Here is a 19,040-nt window from a genome sequence, read left to right on the forward strand (position 1 = left end):
TCGGGCGGGAGAGGGAGTTCTGCAGACACGGTGCAGTTACAATGCAGTTTACCCTGAACAGCAGGGGGCAGTAGAGCTGTCAGTAATTACCTCAGTGATTAATCTCGGTGCTGTGCATCCTCTCCAGTAAAACATCTGCAAACTGGGATACACTTATTAACTTACTAGTTTATTTTTCTCTTGTCATGCCCATTATTAACTGCTATGGCAAGGTAATTCTATACAGTAATGCTGCTTGTGTTTGTAATGTCTCCGTCCCAGGAGATAAGGAGGAGGGTGATCGGGGATCCTGCCCTTCAGATAACCCACGTCTTGTCGTAGCCTTATCTGACAGTTCCCCTCGGCAGATGTTGTTTTCTGTGCCGCTTCCAGTAAATCGTTCAACAGAGACTGGTCACACATAAAGTAATATATTTCAACGTTTAAGCACTAGATGGCGCCTTGCGCTTGTGGGATCTCTCCTGGTGCTCTGTTTCACTGACGCGGCGCTCCATTATATATATATATATATATTATATATATATATATATATATATATATATATATATATATATATATCAGTCATTAGTCACATCACAGTTGACAGTGAAATGTCGCTGACATTACTTCTTTTCCCATCACAGTATGTTAACTCTGCATCACTCCAGTAAGTACAGAGGCGCGGGAACAATTGTTATAGCGGCGGTGCTTAAAGCCATTGAACAAAACTGTACCCCCTGTGTATGAGGGAAGCCATGCACAATAGAAACTGTACGTGTAGCCTAATGAACTCGAGCCTCGTCTGAAAAAAACATGTCCTAGCAAGAGAACTTTTTAAACCAGACAACACCCTCTATAGCAGCGACTCTCAAACTCCACCAATAAAAAATACCGCCCTGTGTCACTGCAGACTAGTTAGCATTGATAACTAAAACGTGCATTACAAGCCACTAGCGACAAAACTATGCTAGTGATTGCTTATTTTTTTCTATATTATCTCCTATGTGTTCTCGACTTATATATAACCTTAGAAATAAGGCTTCATTTGGTCTGTATTGCTTCGCTTTAAAAAGTTGCCTGTTTGTCATGTTGAGTCGGTAATTGTGTTACCATATGAATTATGAAAAATACATAGAGCATAATCACAGCAAATGCCCCCGTAATAAACTGATTTTTATTATCAGCAAAAACACAGGATTCAATCTGAAATGGCGCTGCTGCTTGGCACGGCAGCCTTGCCGATGAATGCTTCGGGTGTAAAGGGTGTCTGCACCTTTAAGAGCCTGCGGGCTGCGCCCGGCGAGCAGGGACAGCCCGGCTCCTGCGCACTGCTTTACGCACCGAGGCGCTGTGAATTGTGGGGAGCTCTGCCCTCAGCCAAGTGGCTGTGTTGTGCCATTGCTGGTGGAGAATCAAAATATAATTTCCTTTTGAAAGACGTGGTGGGAAATAAATGCTGCCGAATTGTTCCGTCGTCACACCCTGCTAACGGAGCGATCGCAGCGAGACAGAGACATCGCTTGATAAGAGCTAAATGAAAACGACATTCAGCATGCGTGTGGGATCGTTACCATCACTCTAATAATAATAATAATAATAATAATAGGATGTCATTGCTTATGCTTTTTATAACCTTGAAGTCCGATTTAAAGGATGCAAAGACCAATATATAATAATAATTATTAAACAGGATTAAGCATCTTAATTAGAAACGATAATTAATGAGACACGACGCGCTGTCATTTGTCGCAGTGCAATGGAGGGTCGCAGCACGGCTTGTGCGAATGACAGCATATAACAAATTCACAGCTGTAATGTAACCGAGGCAAACTCGACTAGCGCCCTCGGTCTTTCTGAAAGGAGTGCTCGGACTAGCAGGGGAGGGGGTGGGTGTGTTTGTGTCGTTCGGTGCTTTCCGCCCTGCACCTCAGCTGCAGTGTGTGTACCGGTGGTGCGGGGCTGTAAAAGACCATGCATTCACTCCCAACAGGGCTGAAGGAGAAGGACAAGTTCAACTCTGGCTGAACCTTGTTTTTTTTTTGTTTTGTTTTGTTTTGTTTTTTTGTTTTAAGCGCACCAGTTCAGAAATAAACACGACGACTTTCTGGAGCGAGCTTACCCGGGACTGCTAATGCAATGCTGGCATCGACTACAGCACGACTACCGGCACCATGTCACCGGAGAACACGTAACAACAACATATCCTCATAAATAAATAAATAAATAGATAGATAGGCAGGCATCGTTATTATTTTTTTGCATTTTTGCAACAGAGGTCTCTTTGAAAATAATAATACTGATGCATTATGGTTACTAATTCATGCACAATATACATATATAAATAGTTTTTACTTTAATATTGTATTTATTTGTTATCCTGTATGTTGATCGCTGCATCTCGCCATGGACAGCAGAGACAGCAAGACTTGCATGCAAGTGCATCACCCTGTTAAACCAGTGACGCGCGTGCTGTTATTAGTATTTAAATAACAATAGCCATTATAATTATGTATATTATAGGCTGTATTAATATATCGGCATGCGACTGCGGTACTTCATATCAATACAGAAGAATTTTTTTTTTTTTTTTTTTTTGCTGACTCTTAGCTTCTGTGAAGAGGAGCTGTCATTCCCGTCTAACTGTCCTAATAATAGTAATAGTTATTGTTATAATAATACTACTGATTGCGTACGATATTTGGAAATTAAGAATGGCCGGGCTTGTTTTTAAGGATTTCAGCTGGCTGTTCCTGGTTGCTGTCTTCTTTGCTTCTTTGCTCACGGTTCTGGCCTGGCTCGTTCAGTACTCGCTCGGAATCGTTCGCCGCCAAGGTCGGAAAGAGCCGAACACCTGCGGTTCGGCAGCCGGACCCGGGGCCTTCCCCGCCCATCAACAGGCCTGGGGGGTATGGGGTTCCTTGCTGAAGTTGGGGTTCGGCCGGGAAGGAGGAAGAGGAGGAGGCGCTGCTGGAGGGGAACCCGGGGCCGGGGTGAAGGGGCTGCTGTCTTCGCTGTTCGCCTTCAAGTCGTTCAAGGAGAGCTGGCAGCGCACCTGGGTTCGAGCGCTCAATGAGCAAGCCTGTCGGAACGGGGTGAGTTTTATTTGGGGGCTGTGAGAGGATACGTGCCTTCAGTACTACCGGTGGTGTTTGCGGGGTGGGACGACCGTGACTGGTGTGTACTGGTCTGTGCTGGGAGTTCACTGGTTTTTCAACTGGTCGTGCTGGTGGAGGAGATGGTTATACTGTTCAAGCTGGGATTTTCAGCAGGGTTACCTATGTCAGGGTTTGCGTGCTTGTTGGTACAGTTCACTGGCTGTGTGTATGTGTGTGGAATCTGGTGCTCAGTGTGTGGGTGCATGGAGAAGCACATTGAGCGTGTTTATAATAGCACAACATGGCAGTGGCTCTGGCATTGTGTCAGTGCGTGCGTTGCATGTGTAGGTGTAGCTTGTGTTGTGGGGTTGCAGTGTGGGAGGGAGGAAAGGGCAGTGATGGTGTGCTTGTTTCGTGTAACACCTGCTTTGCAGGCAGACAAGGATGGGATCATACACACACACACACACACACACACACACTCTCAGGTCCTGTGCTGGAGTGGTATCTCATTGTACCATCCAGTTAACTGGCTCCAAGGCAGAGATGCTTGTTTAGCTGTTAACTTGTTCTCTTTTTTTTGTCATCATCTCTTTTAAAAGTGATCTTTGGGTGCAAGGACGGTAATATAAACCAGCATCGCAGGGATGGAAATAAGACTCCCGTTGCATAGTGGTTTGCTCCATTCCTGGTTTTACAAGGAGTTTAATAAGACTCGCCTACGCTTGTTACCTTTACACTAACTCATCAGGCTCGTAGTTAAACCTGGAATGGATGGACCTGCTATGCAATAGGAGTCTTATTTCTATCTCTGCATTTCAGAGCAGTTTGAGCCATTTCAATTTGATTATGAGTTAGACGGACTGACCTGTGACTAATAGACTAATTAAATGACTGCTGTGCGTTTGGGAATCTTTTTTTCTGTCTGTGTTTGTAAGGTGAGAGAGTGACACCGCGGGAGACTCAAGATATCTGTCTCTCTCCATCATTAGCCTTTAGAAAGTTGGCAGCATTACTGTAATTATGCTTCGTTTTTTTTGTTGACAGTCTAGTTTGTGTATATTCTTCTGACAGCAAAGCTGTAGGTTTCTTCTAGGTTTTTTTTTCAAATGTTTTTTTCACAATGTCGCTGTGTAAGCCAAACAGGCACGCTTACAGCAGTAGCAGGATATACATGTCACCTTTTGATCAATAAACGAGGAAGCCCACTAGTTATTTATTTATATAAAGGGGGTTTGAAAACATCTTTCAATATCTCTTTCTGTTGAATTCAGGGATGCAGAGGTGTTTGTATACCTGACCACTAGTGTGAGCACCAGTGTGAATGTCATCCTGAAGGCTGTTCATTTTTATCAGTGAAAAATTCAACAAAGATCTTTATGGTCCAGTAGTGGGGAATTGTTTCCCCAGCACACAGTGGTGGCCAGTGGGGTATCGCTGGTATGATGAGATCAGTGCTGAGCTGTGGATTGTGCTCCATGTCTCCACACAGCCCCCTCCAGGCTAGTTAGCGTTACTGCAGGAGGGCAGGGGGTTGGTTAGGGGGTCACTGCCTGCATGCCATGCTCCCACAAGATCCATCTGCTAGGGTGTGTTGCTTATTTTATGCAGATAGTCAGAATGCTACTGCACTTTTATAAATATTGACATTACAGGGATGGGAATAAGACTCCTAGTGCACAGGTTTTACTACGAGCTTGATTAGCCACAGTGTGTAGGCAACAAACTTAGGTGAGTCTTATTAAACTCATAGTAAAACCTGGAATGGATCAAACCGCTATGCAATGGGGGGCTCTTTTTTCCTTCCTTGCTTTATATTTGTTTATGCCTCCATTAGAATTAGTATTTTTATTCTCCATACTTACCCCTCCCCCAGTTGCTGTTCCCTCCCTCTCCCCCCTCTCTCCTCGTCAGGGGGGTTTGCCTGCCTGTTTGTCTCCAGTGACAGCTCTCCTGGGTAATGAGCACTCTGCTCTTTCATTTATCAGTCACTCTCCCACACACTGTGAACCCCCAGAGTCTTTAAACACTGACTACCACCTCCCGGAGAGAAGAAACTGTTTAAAAATAAAACAAAAAATGAGCACCGTGACATGAAACCTCAAACACCCCCGCCCCACACACACACACACACACACACACACACACACACACACACACACACACACACACACACACACACTCACTCACACCCACACATACACTGTGGCTAATCAAATTCATAGTAAAATTTGAAATGAAACTGCTATGCAATCGGAGTCTTATTGACATCCCTGCACGCCCTTCCACACTGTAGCCCAGCAGTTTCTTTCATTCTCTAACCACTGAGCTAAAACACTACTCAAACCTGTTGCCCGTTCCCAACTCTTGTTTGACAGCAGCTTGCCAGCAGTTGCTGGGAGTTTCATCAGGGTACTTCCAAGGTAATTTCAGGATTGTCTGTGTTAAAATGCTGTATGTTTCTGCGTCTGTTTGTTGGAGAGTATATGTTCGTGCGGTTGGTTTTAATTCGGATTATTTTATTTGTGTTTCCCGGTTTCGTTTGTGTTGTGCAGCTGTGAGCTCCCTCGCTGTGTTGGTATTAGCACTGGTTTCCAGACCAGCTCTTAAAACAAACAGACAGTGATTTCCGAGGTAAGAGGCTTTCCGTCCCAATAATCCAGGGATTTGGCAGAAGGTTCTGGTACAGCTGGTTGACGCATGGCGTTTGGATAAGAAGGGTGCCGTCCACACATACACGCACACACGGACACACGCACAGACACACGCACACACACAGAAACACACACATCGTGTTTAAGACAGCAGTTTAAATACTGAACTGCACCTTCACTATACCTGATCTGTAAATGAAATTCTGCATCATTCTCTCCACATTTCAACTGTGGTTGTGCACTAGAACTGCATTGACAGTGCAGCTAAACTACTTCAGCAATACCAGCACGGCTCACAGCCCCCCTGACATGAGCCATAGAAATCCACAGAAATGAGAAATTGTGTTCTTAAAACCACCCTGCTTCTGTTATGTAGTGGACCATGCTGTTATAAATGGATGCCTCAGTACTACATTCAAAAGCACACGCACCTACCAGTAGCTATCCAGAGTCATTCTGGAGACAGTATTTCTGCTTTTGCTGCAGTCCTCAGTATTGTAACCGCAATATGGTATGATGCATGTAGTTGTAATTGGAAGGGGGAAGGAAAGAAAAGGAAAATTAGGCCCACACAAACACACCCAGATGGCCACAAATACACAGAGACACATACATACATGCAGACAGACCCACACCCTCACACACAGACGCATTCTCATTCACACAGAGAGTGAGCTGCACAGTTAAGCCGGGTCTCTTCAGCCCAGCCTGAAGGGAAGAGATATGTTTGGTTGGTCCAGCTGCCTCGCAGTGCCTCAGATGAGGGGGCATCTGGGAATAGTGCTGGCGAGGGCCACTGTGTGACCCTCCCAGAATGGAGTATTTACACTAGTGCTTATTATTGTTAAAGTGCTGGTAATAACAGCGCTGGAGAGCTGAGAATGGAGTGTATAGACTAGCACTCATTATTATTAAGGTGCTGGTAATGACAGTGCTGGAGAGCTGAGAATGGAGTGTTTCGTTCTCATTGTTATTAAGGTGCTGGTAATGGCAGCGCTGGAGAGCTGAGAATGGAGTGTGTAGACTAGCGCTCATTATTATTAAGGTGCTGGTAATGACAGTGCTGGAGAGCTGAGAATGGAGTGTGTAGACTAGCGCTCATTATTATTAAGGTGCTGGTAATGACAGTGCTGGAGAGCTGAGAATGGAGTGTATAGACTAGCGCTCATTATTATTAAGGTGCTGGTAATGACAGCGCTGGAGAGCTGAGAATGGAGTGTGTAGACTAGCGCTCATTATTATTAAGGTGCTGGTAATGACAGTGCTGGAGAGCTGAGAATGGAGTGTGTAGACTAGCGCTCATTATTATTAAGGTGCTGGTAATGACAGCGCTGGAGAGCTGAGAATGGAGTGTGTAGACTAGCGCTCATTATTATTAAGGTGCTGGTAATGACAGCGCTGGAGAGCTGAGAATGGAGTGTGTAGACTAGCGCTCATTATTATTAAGGTGCTGGTAATGACAGTGCTGGAGAGCTGAGAATGGAGTGTGTAGACTAGCGCTCATTATTATTAAGGTGCTGGTAATGACAGCGCTGGAGAGCTGAGAATGGAGTGTGTGCGCTCATTATTATTAAGGTGCTGGTAATGACAGTGCTGGAGAGCTGAGAATGGAGTGTGTAGACTAGCGCTCATTATTATTAAGGTGCTGGTAATGACAGCGCTGGAGAGCTGAGAATGGAGTGTGTAGACTAGCGCTCATTATTATTAAGGTGCTGGTAATGACAGCGCTGGAGAGCTGAGAATGGAGTGTTTCGTTCTCATTGTTATTAAGGTGCTGGTAATGACAGTGTGGATGTGTAATTTCAGTTTTAGTGTGGGTTGGTTTGTGTAAAGGGCTCAATATTAGAATCATTGCTCTTGCTGGTGTAAGCTAATTGTGTGGGATGAACTGATTTGGTTATTTTTTCCAACTTCCTGAATGAAATGCTGCCTGATTTCCATTTTTTTTTTTTTGCAAACGTCACTTTCAATGGAAATTGGCTTCCTACTCGCGTTCATGCAAACTCTGCTAGCGTCTACCACGCTGCTAACAGACAGTGCAGCTGCACCAACAGATTTGTTTTTCTGCTTGTTTATTCATTTTATTTCGATGTCATTAAAGGTACACGGATAATAAATCACAGCATGTTTCCTTGTCAGCACAAGTCTAATGATGTCATTTTTTGGAGTTTGGTCATAGCTCTGTTTACAGCTCTGCTTTTTACCTGCAGGCTGATTTGCATTCAGCTAAGTGCGAAACATTGGCTTTGTAGTTTGAGTGCTCTAAATATACACATAACAGGGCATCACTGGATACGGAGGAGATAAGTACTGATATATACTGCGTGTGCGTGTGTGAATCCCAGTACTTATTAATTGCATGAGGGATTAACAGTTACTTGCATGATTATTTCCAGTATTACAGTTACAATGCTATAACTTGCAATCGTTACTTGCAGCCTCCTAACTCTGGTGTCTTGTAGTTTCTTTTGCTTTGCTCTCGTTACTGGGTACGTGGTTCTTTCTGCTGCCGACTCTCTGGAGTAAACAGCTGTGCCAATCTAGTCTCTTTTTTTTTTTTTTTTTTTTTTGGTGGTGGTGTTGGTGCTCAGAGGCCAACCTCCTTTACAAATACGGACTGAAAATGATTGCCACTCCTCCGCTGATAAACAAGCATGGCTATACCAGTCTCTTTGGTATTGCCTTGAATAAACCGAAGTGGATTACATGTGAACACCCTGTTCGGATTCAGCCCCACTGCCTGTCTTCACTGCTGTATGCATCCCCCATACTCTGCCCTGTCTCTTGTGTTGTGCCATGCTTGCCTTTGCTTCCCTTTGTGGGACAACTATGAAAAGCATGCATTGTATATGCAGAGGTGCCCAGAAGTATTCATAGGTAAGCATTGTAAAGCACACAGAAGGATGACAAATCATAGGGAAGCATAGTAAAGCATATGTAAGCATTGTAAAGCACACATGAGTATGGTAAAGCATAGGGAAGCATAGTAAAGCACACAAAAGGATGGTAAAGCATAAGGAAGCATTGTAAAGCACAGAGAGGTATGGTAAAGCATAGGGAAGCATTGTAAAGCACAGAGAGGTATGGTAAAGCATAGGGAAGCATTGTAAAGCACAGAGAGGTATGGTAAAGCATAGGGAAGCATTGTAAAGCACAGAGAGGTATGGTAAAGCATAGGGAAGCATTGTAAAGCACAGAGAGGTATGGTACAGCATAGAGAAGCATTGTAAAGCACAGAGAGGTATGGTAATGTCTATGAATAAACATGGCAAACCAGGGTAAACTATGGTAAATGCATAGTATAGCCAATGGAAAGGCATGGGAAAACTACATAAGAACATTGCATAAATACAGTGGTAAACCTTTACAAGGGCTGTCTTGTGAGGACAAAGAGTCACGCACTAAATCTGCAAAACTGCACAGTCAAGGCTGGCACCAGTGAAATGCTCAGTTGTTATTTTTCCTTGCGCTGTTTCCAGCGTTGCAGTGCAATGAGCTGATGTCCTCAGAGTAGACTTTGTGCAGCACAGTCCGCTCTGGCAACTTGCTAGGGCCTGTATCGATCTGCCTTTAATCAGAGCCCTGTGCTCCACAGGGGCGAGTGGCATTTACTGGCCCCATGTTTCTCATCTCTACCCCTGTTCTGTGCAGTGAAATTTGTGGTGTTTATTTCAGACATCATTCGTGCATCATTTTGTGAACAGGTTGGGGTAAGTGCCTTGTTTCTGAATCCTGTCGTACAAGGGAATACCAGCGTGGTCATTTTTGCCACAAATGCATTTCCAGCAGTGTTAGTTGCAATATTCCCATATTTGTCCCAGCAGTAGTTTCCTACAGGTCTGTGTTTCTCATTTCCTCAGAGCTCCATTCAGATCACCTTTGAGGACAGTCCACAGCTCCCCGTCTCCGCCAGCATCAGTCATGTGACCTGCACGGACCAATCGAAGAACAGAATGGTGAGTATGTGATGGTGCAGTGGTTAGCACTCTCGCTCCCCACTACACACTCTCAGCATCTTCCCCTTCTCTTTCCCACTTCCTCTCCCTCTCTTCTCTGTCTTCCCCTCTCACACCACTCGCTCTCTTTCTCTCACACACACAGGTTCTCCAGTGTCGCTTCACAGCTGACACGGTGACATTTCCAGTGACTGTAACTCAACAATCACCAGCTGCTGTTTCCATGGATATGTACCAGGTTGCCATGGAACCCTTGGAGGCTCAGGTAATGGGAACATTTCATGCCAGGATATAAAATCTGTACGAAAAAAGTCATTACCTCTGTCAACACTGCAGGCCTGTATACAAGTCTAGGAAAGATTACTCCACACTGCAGAGCGCTCTAGCAGTATAGGAAAGAGAACTCCACTCTCAGCACTGCAGAGCACTCTAGCAGTATAGGAAAGAGAACTCCACTCTCAACACTGCAGAGCGCTCTAGCAGTATAGGAAAGAGAACTCCACTCTCAACACTGCAGAGCACTCTAGCAGTATAGGAAAGAGAACTCCACTCTCAACACTGCAGAGCGCTCTAGCAGTATAGGAAAGAGAACTCCACTCTCAACACTGCAGAGCGCTCTAGCAGTATAGGAAAGAGAACTCCACTCTCAACACTGCAGAGCGCTCCTGTAGTATAGGAAAGAGAACTCCACTCTCAACACTGCAGAGCACTGTAGTAGTGCAGGGAAGGTTAGAAAACGTATTGGGTCAGTGCTATGTTTTTTTAGTGATTTTTGTGGACTCCTTAATCCTGTCCCCCCTCCCTTGCCCCTGCAGTTGGAGATCTGCCTAGAGGAGCTGCAGGAGGGGCTGCTGGTGTCCTGGACTTTCTCAGAGCGCCCCGTGCTGGCCCTGACTGTCACCCCGCGACTGCTGCAGAGAGCAGTGAGTGAGGCCCCTTTGCTGTAACCCAACGGGGACACTGTTTTAATAGCTCTGCTCAGTTTCACTCAAACATCCAGGCATTGGAGGAGCCTAAGATACACCATGGCATTGAAAAAAAGAGTAAAAAAAAAAAACTTTCATTACATCTAAAATAGAATCCAAATCAAATAATTGATTTTACATAGAAATGGTGTAGATTACAGACAAGACAGCAGCTGGTCAGTCCTCCTGTAAGCCCAGCACTGCATGGTCAGGTGAGAGTGTATGGCGCCCCTGTGCAGCCCCTGCGGGTGCCCTCAGCTGCGTGCGTTGTGTTGCAGGGGAGTGATGAGAAGGTGGATGTGGGCACTATCCGAGAGCTGGTGGAAGACACGCTCGTGAGCACCCAGCCGGCCATGATCATCAACCTGCAGTCCAGCGAGTCCAGCAGTGTGGTGAGAGCCTGACCCTCCACAGACACACTTACCCAGAGCGCACAAGCCTGCCCGTCTCAAAGAGCGCTCCAGTAGGGATCTAAAGAAAGAGCTATTAAAAAAAACAACGTGCTTGAAAATGACTACACACTGCTTCAGGGCTGCATGTTTCACAGTTTCTTTTTTGCATTCAGACTTGATTCTGCCAAAGATTACAGCCTTCAACTCGAAATCAAAAGAACCATATTGTGGAGATCAATCAGCTGTATGGGGCTGAAGGGCCTAAAGCATAGACAAGCATTGTAATACACAGAGGTATGGTAGAGCATATTAATAAACGTGGCAGTCCATGGTAAATTATGGCAAATGCATTGTGTAACCATGAGAAAAGCAAAACTACTTTGCAGATTTTACCGGTTTATAAGGTGAGCTAATTAAATAAATGAAATGTCATGTCTTATTGAGGTAGCGTCTCGTGTTGCCTTAAATGTTCAATTCAACTCATTGAGCACCTTGCAACCAAGTGAGATGTTTACTGTGTTCTCTCCTCTCCATACCTCCCCACCCTCCCCCAGGTCCCAGGAGAGAGGCTAGTCAGGGGGCTGCCCTCCCCTTCCCGAGGGGGGGTCCCAGGACACAGGTTGCAGGTTCGACAGCTGAGGGCTTCTAACATCAGCACGGCAGAGAAAGGAGGTGAGGGATTCCATAGACACAAAGGACACAATCACAAATCCTAGCACTCCAGCTTTTTGAGATATTATTGTAATACAATAGTGACTTGGATCACATTATTGAGGAGTTTGGTGATAAAACGAGTGATCAGGAGAAGATTTATCAGTATGCACGTCTATAAAGAGGTATGTGAAAAATACAGCGAACAAAGGGTGGGGCTTGGCTGGAGATACAGTACTGATTGTTTTCAGTGATTCAGTGCCTTTTAAACCTGTTTTAAAATATGTTTTAAACCGCGCATGTAAAATAAACAGCACGTGTGAAAATTGGATCTGACACGCCTGACAAGCGCTGAATAAATGAACTGCAAAGGGTTAAATTAGATATTAAGTTAACTCACACATCTAGCGTAACGGATTATGAGTCTGTACATAGATAGATTATTAATAAATTAATTAAAGTCCAGTTAGAGAGGTATAATAAAGTGGCACGTGTTCATTTTGATCTACATGTATTTTCTCAGGTCAAGGAGAGCTGTGCTGTGTGCTGGAGCTTGACAACCCCTCTCAGATCAAGAGGACCCAGTTCCTGCCAGCTCCACAGAACCCCAGCTCTGAGCTGGACTGGAGAGAGGAGATCCTGCTGTGAGACCGACACCTTCTTCTGTCTTCATAGACAAGCTGATCGCATGCAGGGCTAGATTACTTTCAATGTCTTTTTGTTTCTGGAATCTGGGGATCCGATCCGGCTCAGATCACAAGTGAAATGCGTGTGGTGGTGTGGAAGCCCAGTGCTGAATGAGGGGGTTGAGGGGCACCTGCAGTGCTTTGAAGCTGTCGTACTGCCTGCTAGTAACTGATGCCAACAGGGGCTTTAAGGATGCCTTGAGTGGACTGAGTGCAATTAAACGATAAGCCTTGTCACTGACTGGCCTGTTCTGCTGTTTCAGGGAGCTGGGATTGAGGACCAAGGAGCTGAAGCTGAGTCTTGTGGAGAGAACCAGTCAAGGAGAACGTATGTAATTTCAGTCCCTCACATGAACACTAGTTTGTTTTACTGAACTGCAGGGCAGGATCCCACTATGAAACAGTCCTTTGGCTGAGTTGGACCAGCAAGCAATACTGTGTAAATGTATACTGCATGCACGCTTGGGTTGTAATTGCTTATCCTGTATAATAATGAGTAAATAAAGGCGTACACATACCTGCTCTCAAATGCACATAAACACACAACACTGTCATTGAAGCACTTTCCCGAGCCAGATGTCTTATCTGTTTGGAAGCTGGTTCTCCTGGTTTGACTGCAGTGTTTCTCTCTGCCTCTCTCCTGGTCTGAGCCCTGGTTTGACTGCAGTGTCTTTCTGTGCCTCTCTCCTGGTTTGACTGCAGTGTCTTTCTGTGCCTCACACCTGGTCTGAGCCCTGGTTTGACTGCAGTGTTTCTCTGTGCCTCTCTCCTGGTCTGAGTCCTGGTTTGACTGCAGTGTCTCTCTGTGTCACTCTCTCTGCAGATCCCCTGCCTGGTCAGGCTGCTATCCCTCTGGACCCCCCCAGGGGCCTCCCTCTTGGCCGGCAGGTCTTGTCCCTGTGTCCTGCAGCAGGAGGGGTGTCTGCCGGGACTGTCTCCCTGGAGGTATGTGTGGAGGTTACCAGCAATCCTGCTGGAAATGCGTTTGGATTTAAAGGAGTGCTAACCGAGTCTTCAGAATCAAATCCCTTACCTCTCTGTGATAAAGTGAATAAGCTCTGCTACAGTATTTTGTCTCCCTAAATATTGGACAGTGTTATTGCTGAAAATCCCATTGCCGAATATGTATTCCTGTAGTGTCAGCCCCCCCTGCTGACCATTTGATCATTTTGTTCTGGACTGAACTTGTTTTCGCCAGCGGTCAGATGGTCCACATTGTTATGATTAGAAACTTGATTGTTTAGCGCTCCCGTCCTGTCTGCCTGTCTGTCTGTTAGCTGAGGTACCTGGAGCCTGCAGACCCCCGCGAGACTCACCCCCCAGGATCAGCGCTGACCTCCCTCACCCCCACCAAGAAGGTAGAGAGGGACCGAACTGTCATGCCGGACGGCACCATTGTTACCACGGTGACCACCATCCAGTCACGCCCCAAGCTGGACCGCAAACTTGGTAAGACCAGAACACAGAGGTGTAGCATTCCAGAGTCCAGACATCAGATTAATATAGACAGGGCATCGGCTACAGATACTGCGCAGAAAACATTTTATTTAGAGACTGATTTATTTGAGTACAACTTGAGTATTCCAGAATACTTTCTCGGTCCGTTTCGGCACTTACATTTCATTACAAAAAACAATGAATAAAAAGTACAGAGGCCGCTGGAAATGTTTTTCAGACCCCTGATGAAGTTCGTTTTCTACAGCAGCTGTCCCCATGCATTTCATTATGAGTTGGGATTACAGATCAGACTCCAAAGAGTACGGATTGCCTGGGTATGGATTAGAGAGCCGGTTGGAAGTGTTCCTAGACACTGAACTTCAACTAAAAGCGCTTCTTAAACAAAGCGAGAGTTGAGCGAGTTGTTCCTGCAGACCGCCTCTATCCAGCAGCGCCCCGACTGCTCCTCATGTGCTGTTTTCTTGCAGACTCTCCCTCACGCTCCCCCTCCAAGGTGGAGGTGACAGAGCGGGGGCCAGCGCTGAAACCAGAGGAATACCAGGACGGGGTCACCCCCACCACCAGCAGTGAGTCACCAGCAACACCAGTCACACCAGTAGCAATACCCTTCACTGGGAGAGGGGGGCGTCCTTCAAAAACACACAAGTTTACGTTTCCTTCTCCTGTCAGTAAATAAACGCATCGTTGTGGTTTCAAAACGATCATAATTGAAGACACTGAAAGGCTTTCATCCTTTTAGTATTTCTGAATGTAGCGTTATTGAGCGTTTCATACAGAGAAGTCACTGCTCTAGGTGTGAAAGTAACTGTTGACTCTTCTGACACCTGAGTGATACAGACCTTTGATGTTCCTCAGGGTCATGCATTATTGCCATTAAACAGTGTATAGACGATCTGAAATCCTGCATTTTGATACAAACAAATGCATACATACAAACACATGCTGTATCAAGATAGCTGTGGCATGCAGTTTAGTTGTGTTTTGCTTTATGTAGCAATGTAGGTATTGCATTTATCCACTGGAAATGAAACTATCCTAAGTTTGAAATCTGTTAGAAAAGATTCCTCTTGTAAAAAGCATTGCAAAATATCATAAAGCACAGTGAAAGCATGATAAATCATAGGCAAGAATTGTAAAGAATAACGAGGTATGGGAAAGCATTTTAACAAACATGGCAAACCAGGGTGAACTATGGTAAATGCGTGGTAAAATCATTGGGGGTGGGGGGGAGGAGCATGGTAAAACTGCAGACAATACTGTGCAGAAATAAAGTGTCAGCTTTCACCTCTGGGATCTGATTCAAACCAGGCACTCCCAAACAAGTGAAACAAGTTTCTAAGGAAAGGCAGCTGTGCGCCCTGCCCTGGCGTTGGTGACAGCTCTGGGTGTTTGTGACCTACAGCAGAGAGTCAGCTCTCCAATGGGCTGGACCCGGTGGCAGAGACGGCGATCCGACAGCTCACCGAGTCGGCGAGCAAGGCAGCTAAGAAGACCCCTACCAAGAGAAGCACCCTCATTATCTCCGGAGTCTCCAAGGTGAGAGTGCTGAGAGCTTACAAGCATGGACTTCACTAGCTGTTCAGTGCGTGAATGCAGAACTTTAACCCAGTGTGGATCACCATATTTTAGGGTACGTTAACGGTTTTCAATATGTTGCCTTTTCCTGATGTGCAAGTCAGCTAGCGGAATAGACAGAGAACACTGCACGCATGTACAGATGTCCACAGTGTTTATACATGCGCATGCACAGAGATGTACAGACGCCGATTCCGATGTGTTGATTTTGTATCGTGGGGTGCAGGTGCCGGTAGCGGAGGACAACACGTCTGTCTCAACCGGCTATGCTGCAGCGATGGACGCCGCCCTGCAGGGGGAGCCCTATGGAGCCTCCGGTTCCACCAGTCACGCCGAGCCGCCACGCCCCACCGGCTCCCAGGGTGCACTGCAGCAGGACACGGATGAGACCACCCAGTCTGACATCTCAGAGAGGCCCTCAGTGGATGACGTGGAGTCTGAGACTGGCTCGACCGGGGCGCTTGAGACACGCAGCCTCAAGGACCACAAAGGTAGGGACCCTCCTGATACAGCAGGGCAGGGAGGCTGTGGTGGGCACTGCAAACTCTGCTACCAGACTGATGCCATGTTTCAGGGGTCTGAATGGGTGAACTGAACGCTGTACCGTTGGTGTCACACATTAGTGTGTGATGGTAAATGATCTGATTATATAACTATAGACTGCACTGTGGTTTTACTCCTAAGAAACTAAGTCAAGTAGACAAGCATTTTGGCTAGCGCCTTACTCAGCACACTGAAAATAACTTGGATGTATTCACTGGAGTCTTTTAAATTAACTTGAACTCTTTCACCCTCTCCCGCTTCCTCTCACACTCTTCCATGTCTCACTCTCTCCCTCTCCACTCTCTCCCCCTCTCTCCTGCTCCAGTCGGGTTCCTGCGCAGCGGAACGAAGCTCCTGTTCCGTCGCCGTCATCGCCAGAAGGACCCGGGATTCAGCCAATCACACGAGGACGTCACCAACGTGGGAAACGGCTCGGCTGCGTGCAAGAAATCTGGAGGTTTCTCCAGACGCCTCATCAAGCGCTTCTCCTTCCGCTCCAAATCCAAGGGCAAGGCCAGTGCGAACGGAGGAGCGGCGGGGAGTGAGAACTGAGGAGGAGGAGAGAGCACGGGGAGCAGGGGAGCCGGGCAGGGCAATGCAAGAACCAGGCACGTGTTAAACAAACAAACTGTTGTAGTTTTATCTGCAGTGAAAGGGCAATCGTAATTTCAAAAAGCTTAATCGGAAAACTTGTAAGGTAAAACTAGAAGTCAGGTAGCAGGGATGGAACTAAGACTCCCATTGCACAGGAGTTTGATCCATTCCTGATTTTACTATGACTTTAGAAAGACACACCTGAGCTTGCTACCTGTACACTGTGGATAATCAAGCTCGTAGTAAAACTTGCAATGGACGAAACTGCTATGCAATAGGAGACTTATTTCCATCCCTGAAGTGTTTCGACTAGTGCCTTCTTCAGTACAGCATTCACTCGATAGTTAACAGTTCAGAATTGTAGTACTATGTTGAAGATAAACTGTAAATCCTGTTTTCCTGTATCACTAATTGACTGTTTTCAGTATTTCATGTGGAAGTCAGATAGAGAAATACAAAGGGAATCAGCACACTGGAGAAGGCACGGGCTGAGGCGTTTCTCTACATGACTTTATTCTCTATTAGTTTTACCTTTCATCTGGAGGGAAAGTGCAGTTAAACTTCAGTGCATCTAATCGGGATGCCAGAAAGGGGAGCGCTTATAAGTACTGTAGTTTCCCTCTGATAAGACTCAGAACAACACTTGTGTTTTTGTTTTTTTTTCAAAAGCAAAATGTTCCACCTTGTGGTTGAATGCTGAACTGCAGAGAGAAGTATAAAAGCAAGATCACATCCAAACTGTACACACCCACCCACCCACACACACGTCACTGTTTCTCTTTACTTTTTTCAGCCCTACCTTCATGCATTTCCACTGCAGTTAATATCCTGAGTGAGGGAAAGGCTGCTGTTCTTAAAGTTCAAATGCATCATTTACTGCACTTTTAAAATCCAAAGCACAGAACTGCACTGTGTAACTGTGGCTATAGAGAATACACCTGCAACCACAGTATATACTGAAGCACTAGCCTGCCTCGATTTACTGCACTTTCGCTGCAGTTTAACTGGAGATGGGGGGGGGGGTGTTGTAACGGGAGTCATTTGCAGTTGCTTCAGTGTCCTCATACCTGCAGTGTGCGGTGGAGAGAAGATATTCACACAGTACAGGGAAGCTGTTTGATGATGGTTTCAGGACCCTGCCCCCCCCCATACAGACAGTGGTCCAGTCGGTGCTTCCCGGCTCCTCCTCCTCATTTTTTTGAATGACAGGTTTGTTCCAGCGATCTGTCATCAATATCAGACTAACGGCAAGCCCAGGATTTTGTGATGATGGGGTCTGCCCTAATGCAGTAGACTCTCTTATCTGAACTTGTGAGGAACAGACCCTTTCCAGCGAGTCACTGACCGTAATCTGTGTCATACTAAAAAATGCCATGTCTAATTGAAACATTTATCATTGATTTGATTTAGTTTCCTGTAGTATTTCCAGTATATATAGTAAGCCTTTCATTAAAAGCTAGATAGATGATAGAGGTATGTTTGCGAGCGTCTACCGTACACAGAAGCGTTTAATCATCAGAAAGTCTGGAGCTTGCCTGCCAGCAGTCTGATATCCAGAGTGACAGATGTTCGCTTTTCCTGGAGCAGCTTGAGAGCTTCCCCAGGTAAGCATCCCCCATCTGAAGCATGCCATGTAAAATGAGACCTTTCTACCCTCCCACCTCGTGCTGTGAAGCAAAACCCTGTCCTGATCTGACCTGGATTTGAACCTGGAACCTCCTGGGAGGGCACCTGCGCTGTCGACTGAGCCACCCAGCACCAGCAAAGGAACACAAACTACAAATCATTAATAATAAACAAACAAGACAAGACTCTGTATTCCTGCGAGAGGTAACCAAAGATGGGATGATGAGTTGAAAACCCAGTGACATTTTTGGGTGACGTAGTGTTGCTATTGTATTTATTATGCATTCTGTTTGGAAAGATCAGTAAGAGATGAACGGGGTCTGTTTACAGAGCTGTTGGTAAAGGACCACAGGACCCTGTGAGGTACTCTTCATCCTTTAATATTGGACTGTGACAATTGACAATACTGCAGTCTGATTTTATAGCAATGGAAAACTTTTTCAAAAGCAACTCTTTCCAGGGGGTGTGAATAAAAAGGGAACATTTTCTAGTACAGTAGATATCACCGGAAAGGACAGGCTCACTCGTCTTGTGTCATATATGGTACAGTGAGGAGGGGTTGATTGTAAACCTTAAATTGATAATCAGGAAAAACAGTCTGGCAAGGGAATGAACGTGCTTTAAGTTATATGAATATTTAAAACGGGAATGATGAGTGCGGGGGTGATGGAGCGATGCTGGAAATTCATTCTTGAAGGTATTGGTTAGCTCCTCTGTACGACCTGTTCATACAGCTTTGCAATGTTTCAGGGGGATTCAAGAGGTACTGAATGTTCCAAATGCCCCTTTCCAGTGTGTCTGTTTATATATGATGCATAAAGTGGAGCTACGGTAGAGACCACGCTTTCTCCCTTCTCCCAGTCCCA

The 19,040-nt window shown here is 45.8% G+C and overlaps 1 protein-coding gene across 1 annotated transcript; it reads left to right on the forward strand.

Moving 5' to 3' along the window:
* Positions 1-1,335: 1,335 nt before the first annotated feature.
* c2cd2l (c2cd2 like) lies at positions 1,336-16,759 on the forward strand. The gene is made up of 14 exons (XM_041242514.1): positions 1,336-3,071; positions 9,589-9,684; positions 9,830-9,949; positions 10,500-10,607; positions 10,928-11,041; positions 11,596-11,713; positions 12,216-12,336; positions 12,642-12,706; positions 13,202-13,323; positions 13,656-13,827; positions 14,304-14,402; positions 15,239-15,372; positions 15,638-15,902; positions 16,280-16,759. Exons 1-14 carry the CDS (start codon positions 2,691-2,693, stop codon positions 16,504-16,506), a joined length of 2,142 nt encoding a protein of 713 aa, XP_041098448.1. The 5' UTR covers positions 1,336-2,690; the 3' UTR covers positions 16,507-16,759.
* The last annotated feature ends 2,281 nt before the right edge of the window (positions 16,760-19,040 follow it).

This window comes from Polyodon spathula, unplaced genomic scaffold (assembly GCF_017654505.1).
Source record: "Polyodon spathula isolate WHYD16114869_AA unplaced genomic scaffold, ASM1765450v1 scaffolds_1305, whole genome shotgun sequence".
Classification (NCBI taxonomy): Eukaryota; Metazoa; Chordata; class Actinopteri; order Acipenseriformes; family Polyodontidae; genus Polyodon; species Polyodon spathula.

Bases quoted from the DNA above. Each gene is read 5' to 3' on its own strand.
- c2cd2l (XM_041242514.1), top strand. From the start codon at position 2,691: ATGGCCGGGCTTGTTTTTAAGGATTTCAGCTGGCTGTTCCTGGTTGCT. The intron at 12,337-12,641 runs GTGAGACCGACA...CTGCTGTTTCAG, and splicing joins TGGAGAGAGGAGATCCTGCT to GGAGCTGGGATTGAGGACCA. The intron at 12,707-13,201 runs GTATGTAATTTC...CTCTCTCTGCAG, and splicing joins GAGAACCAGTCAAGGAGAAC to ATCCCCTGCCTGGTCAGGCT.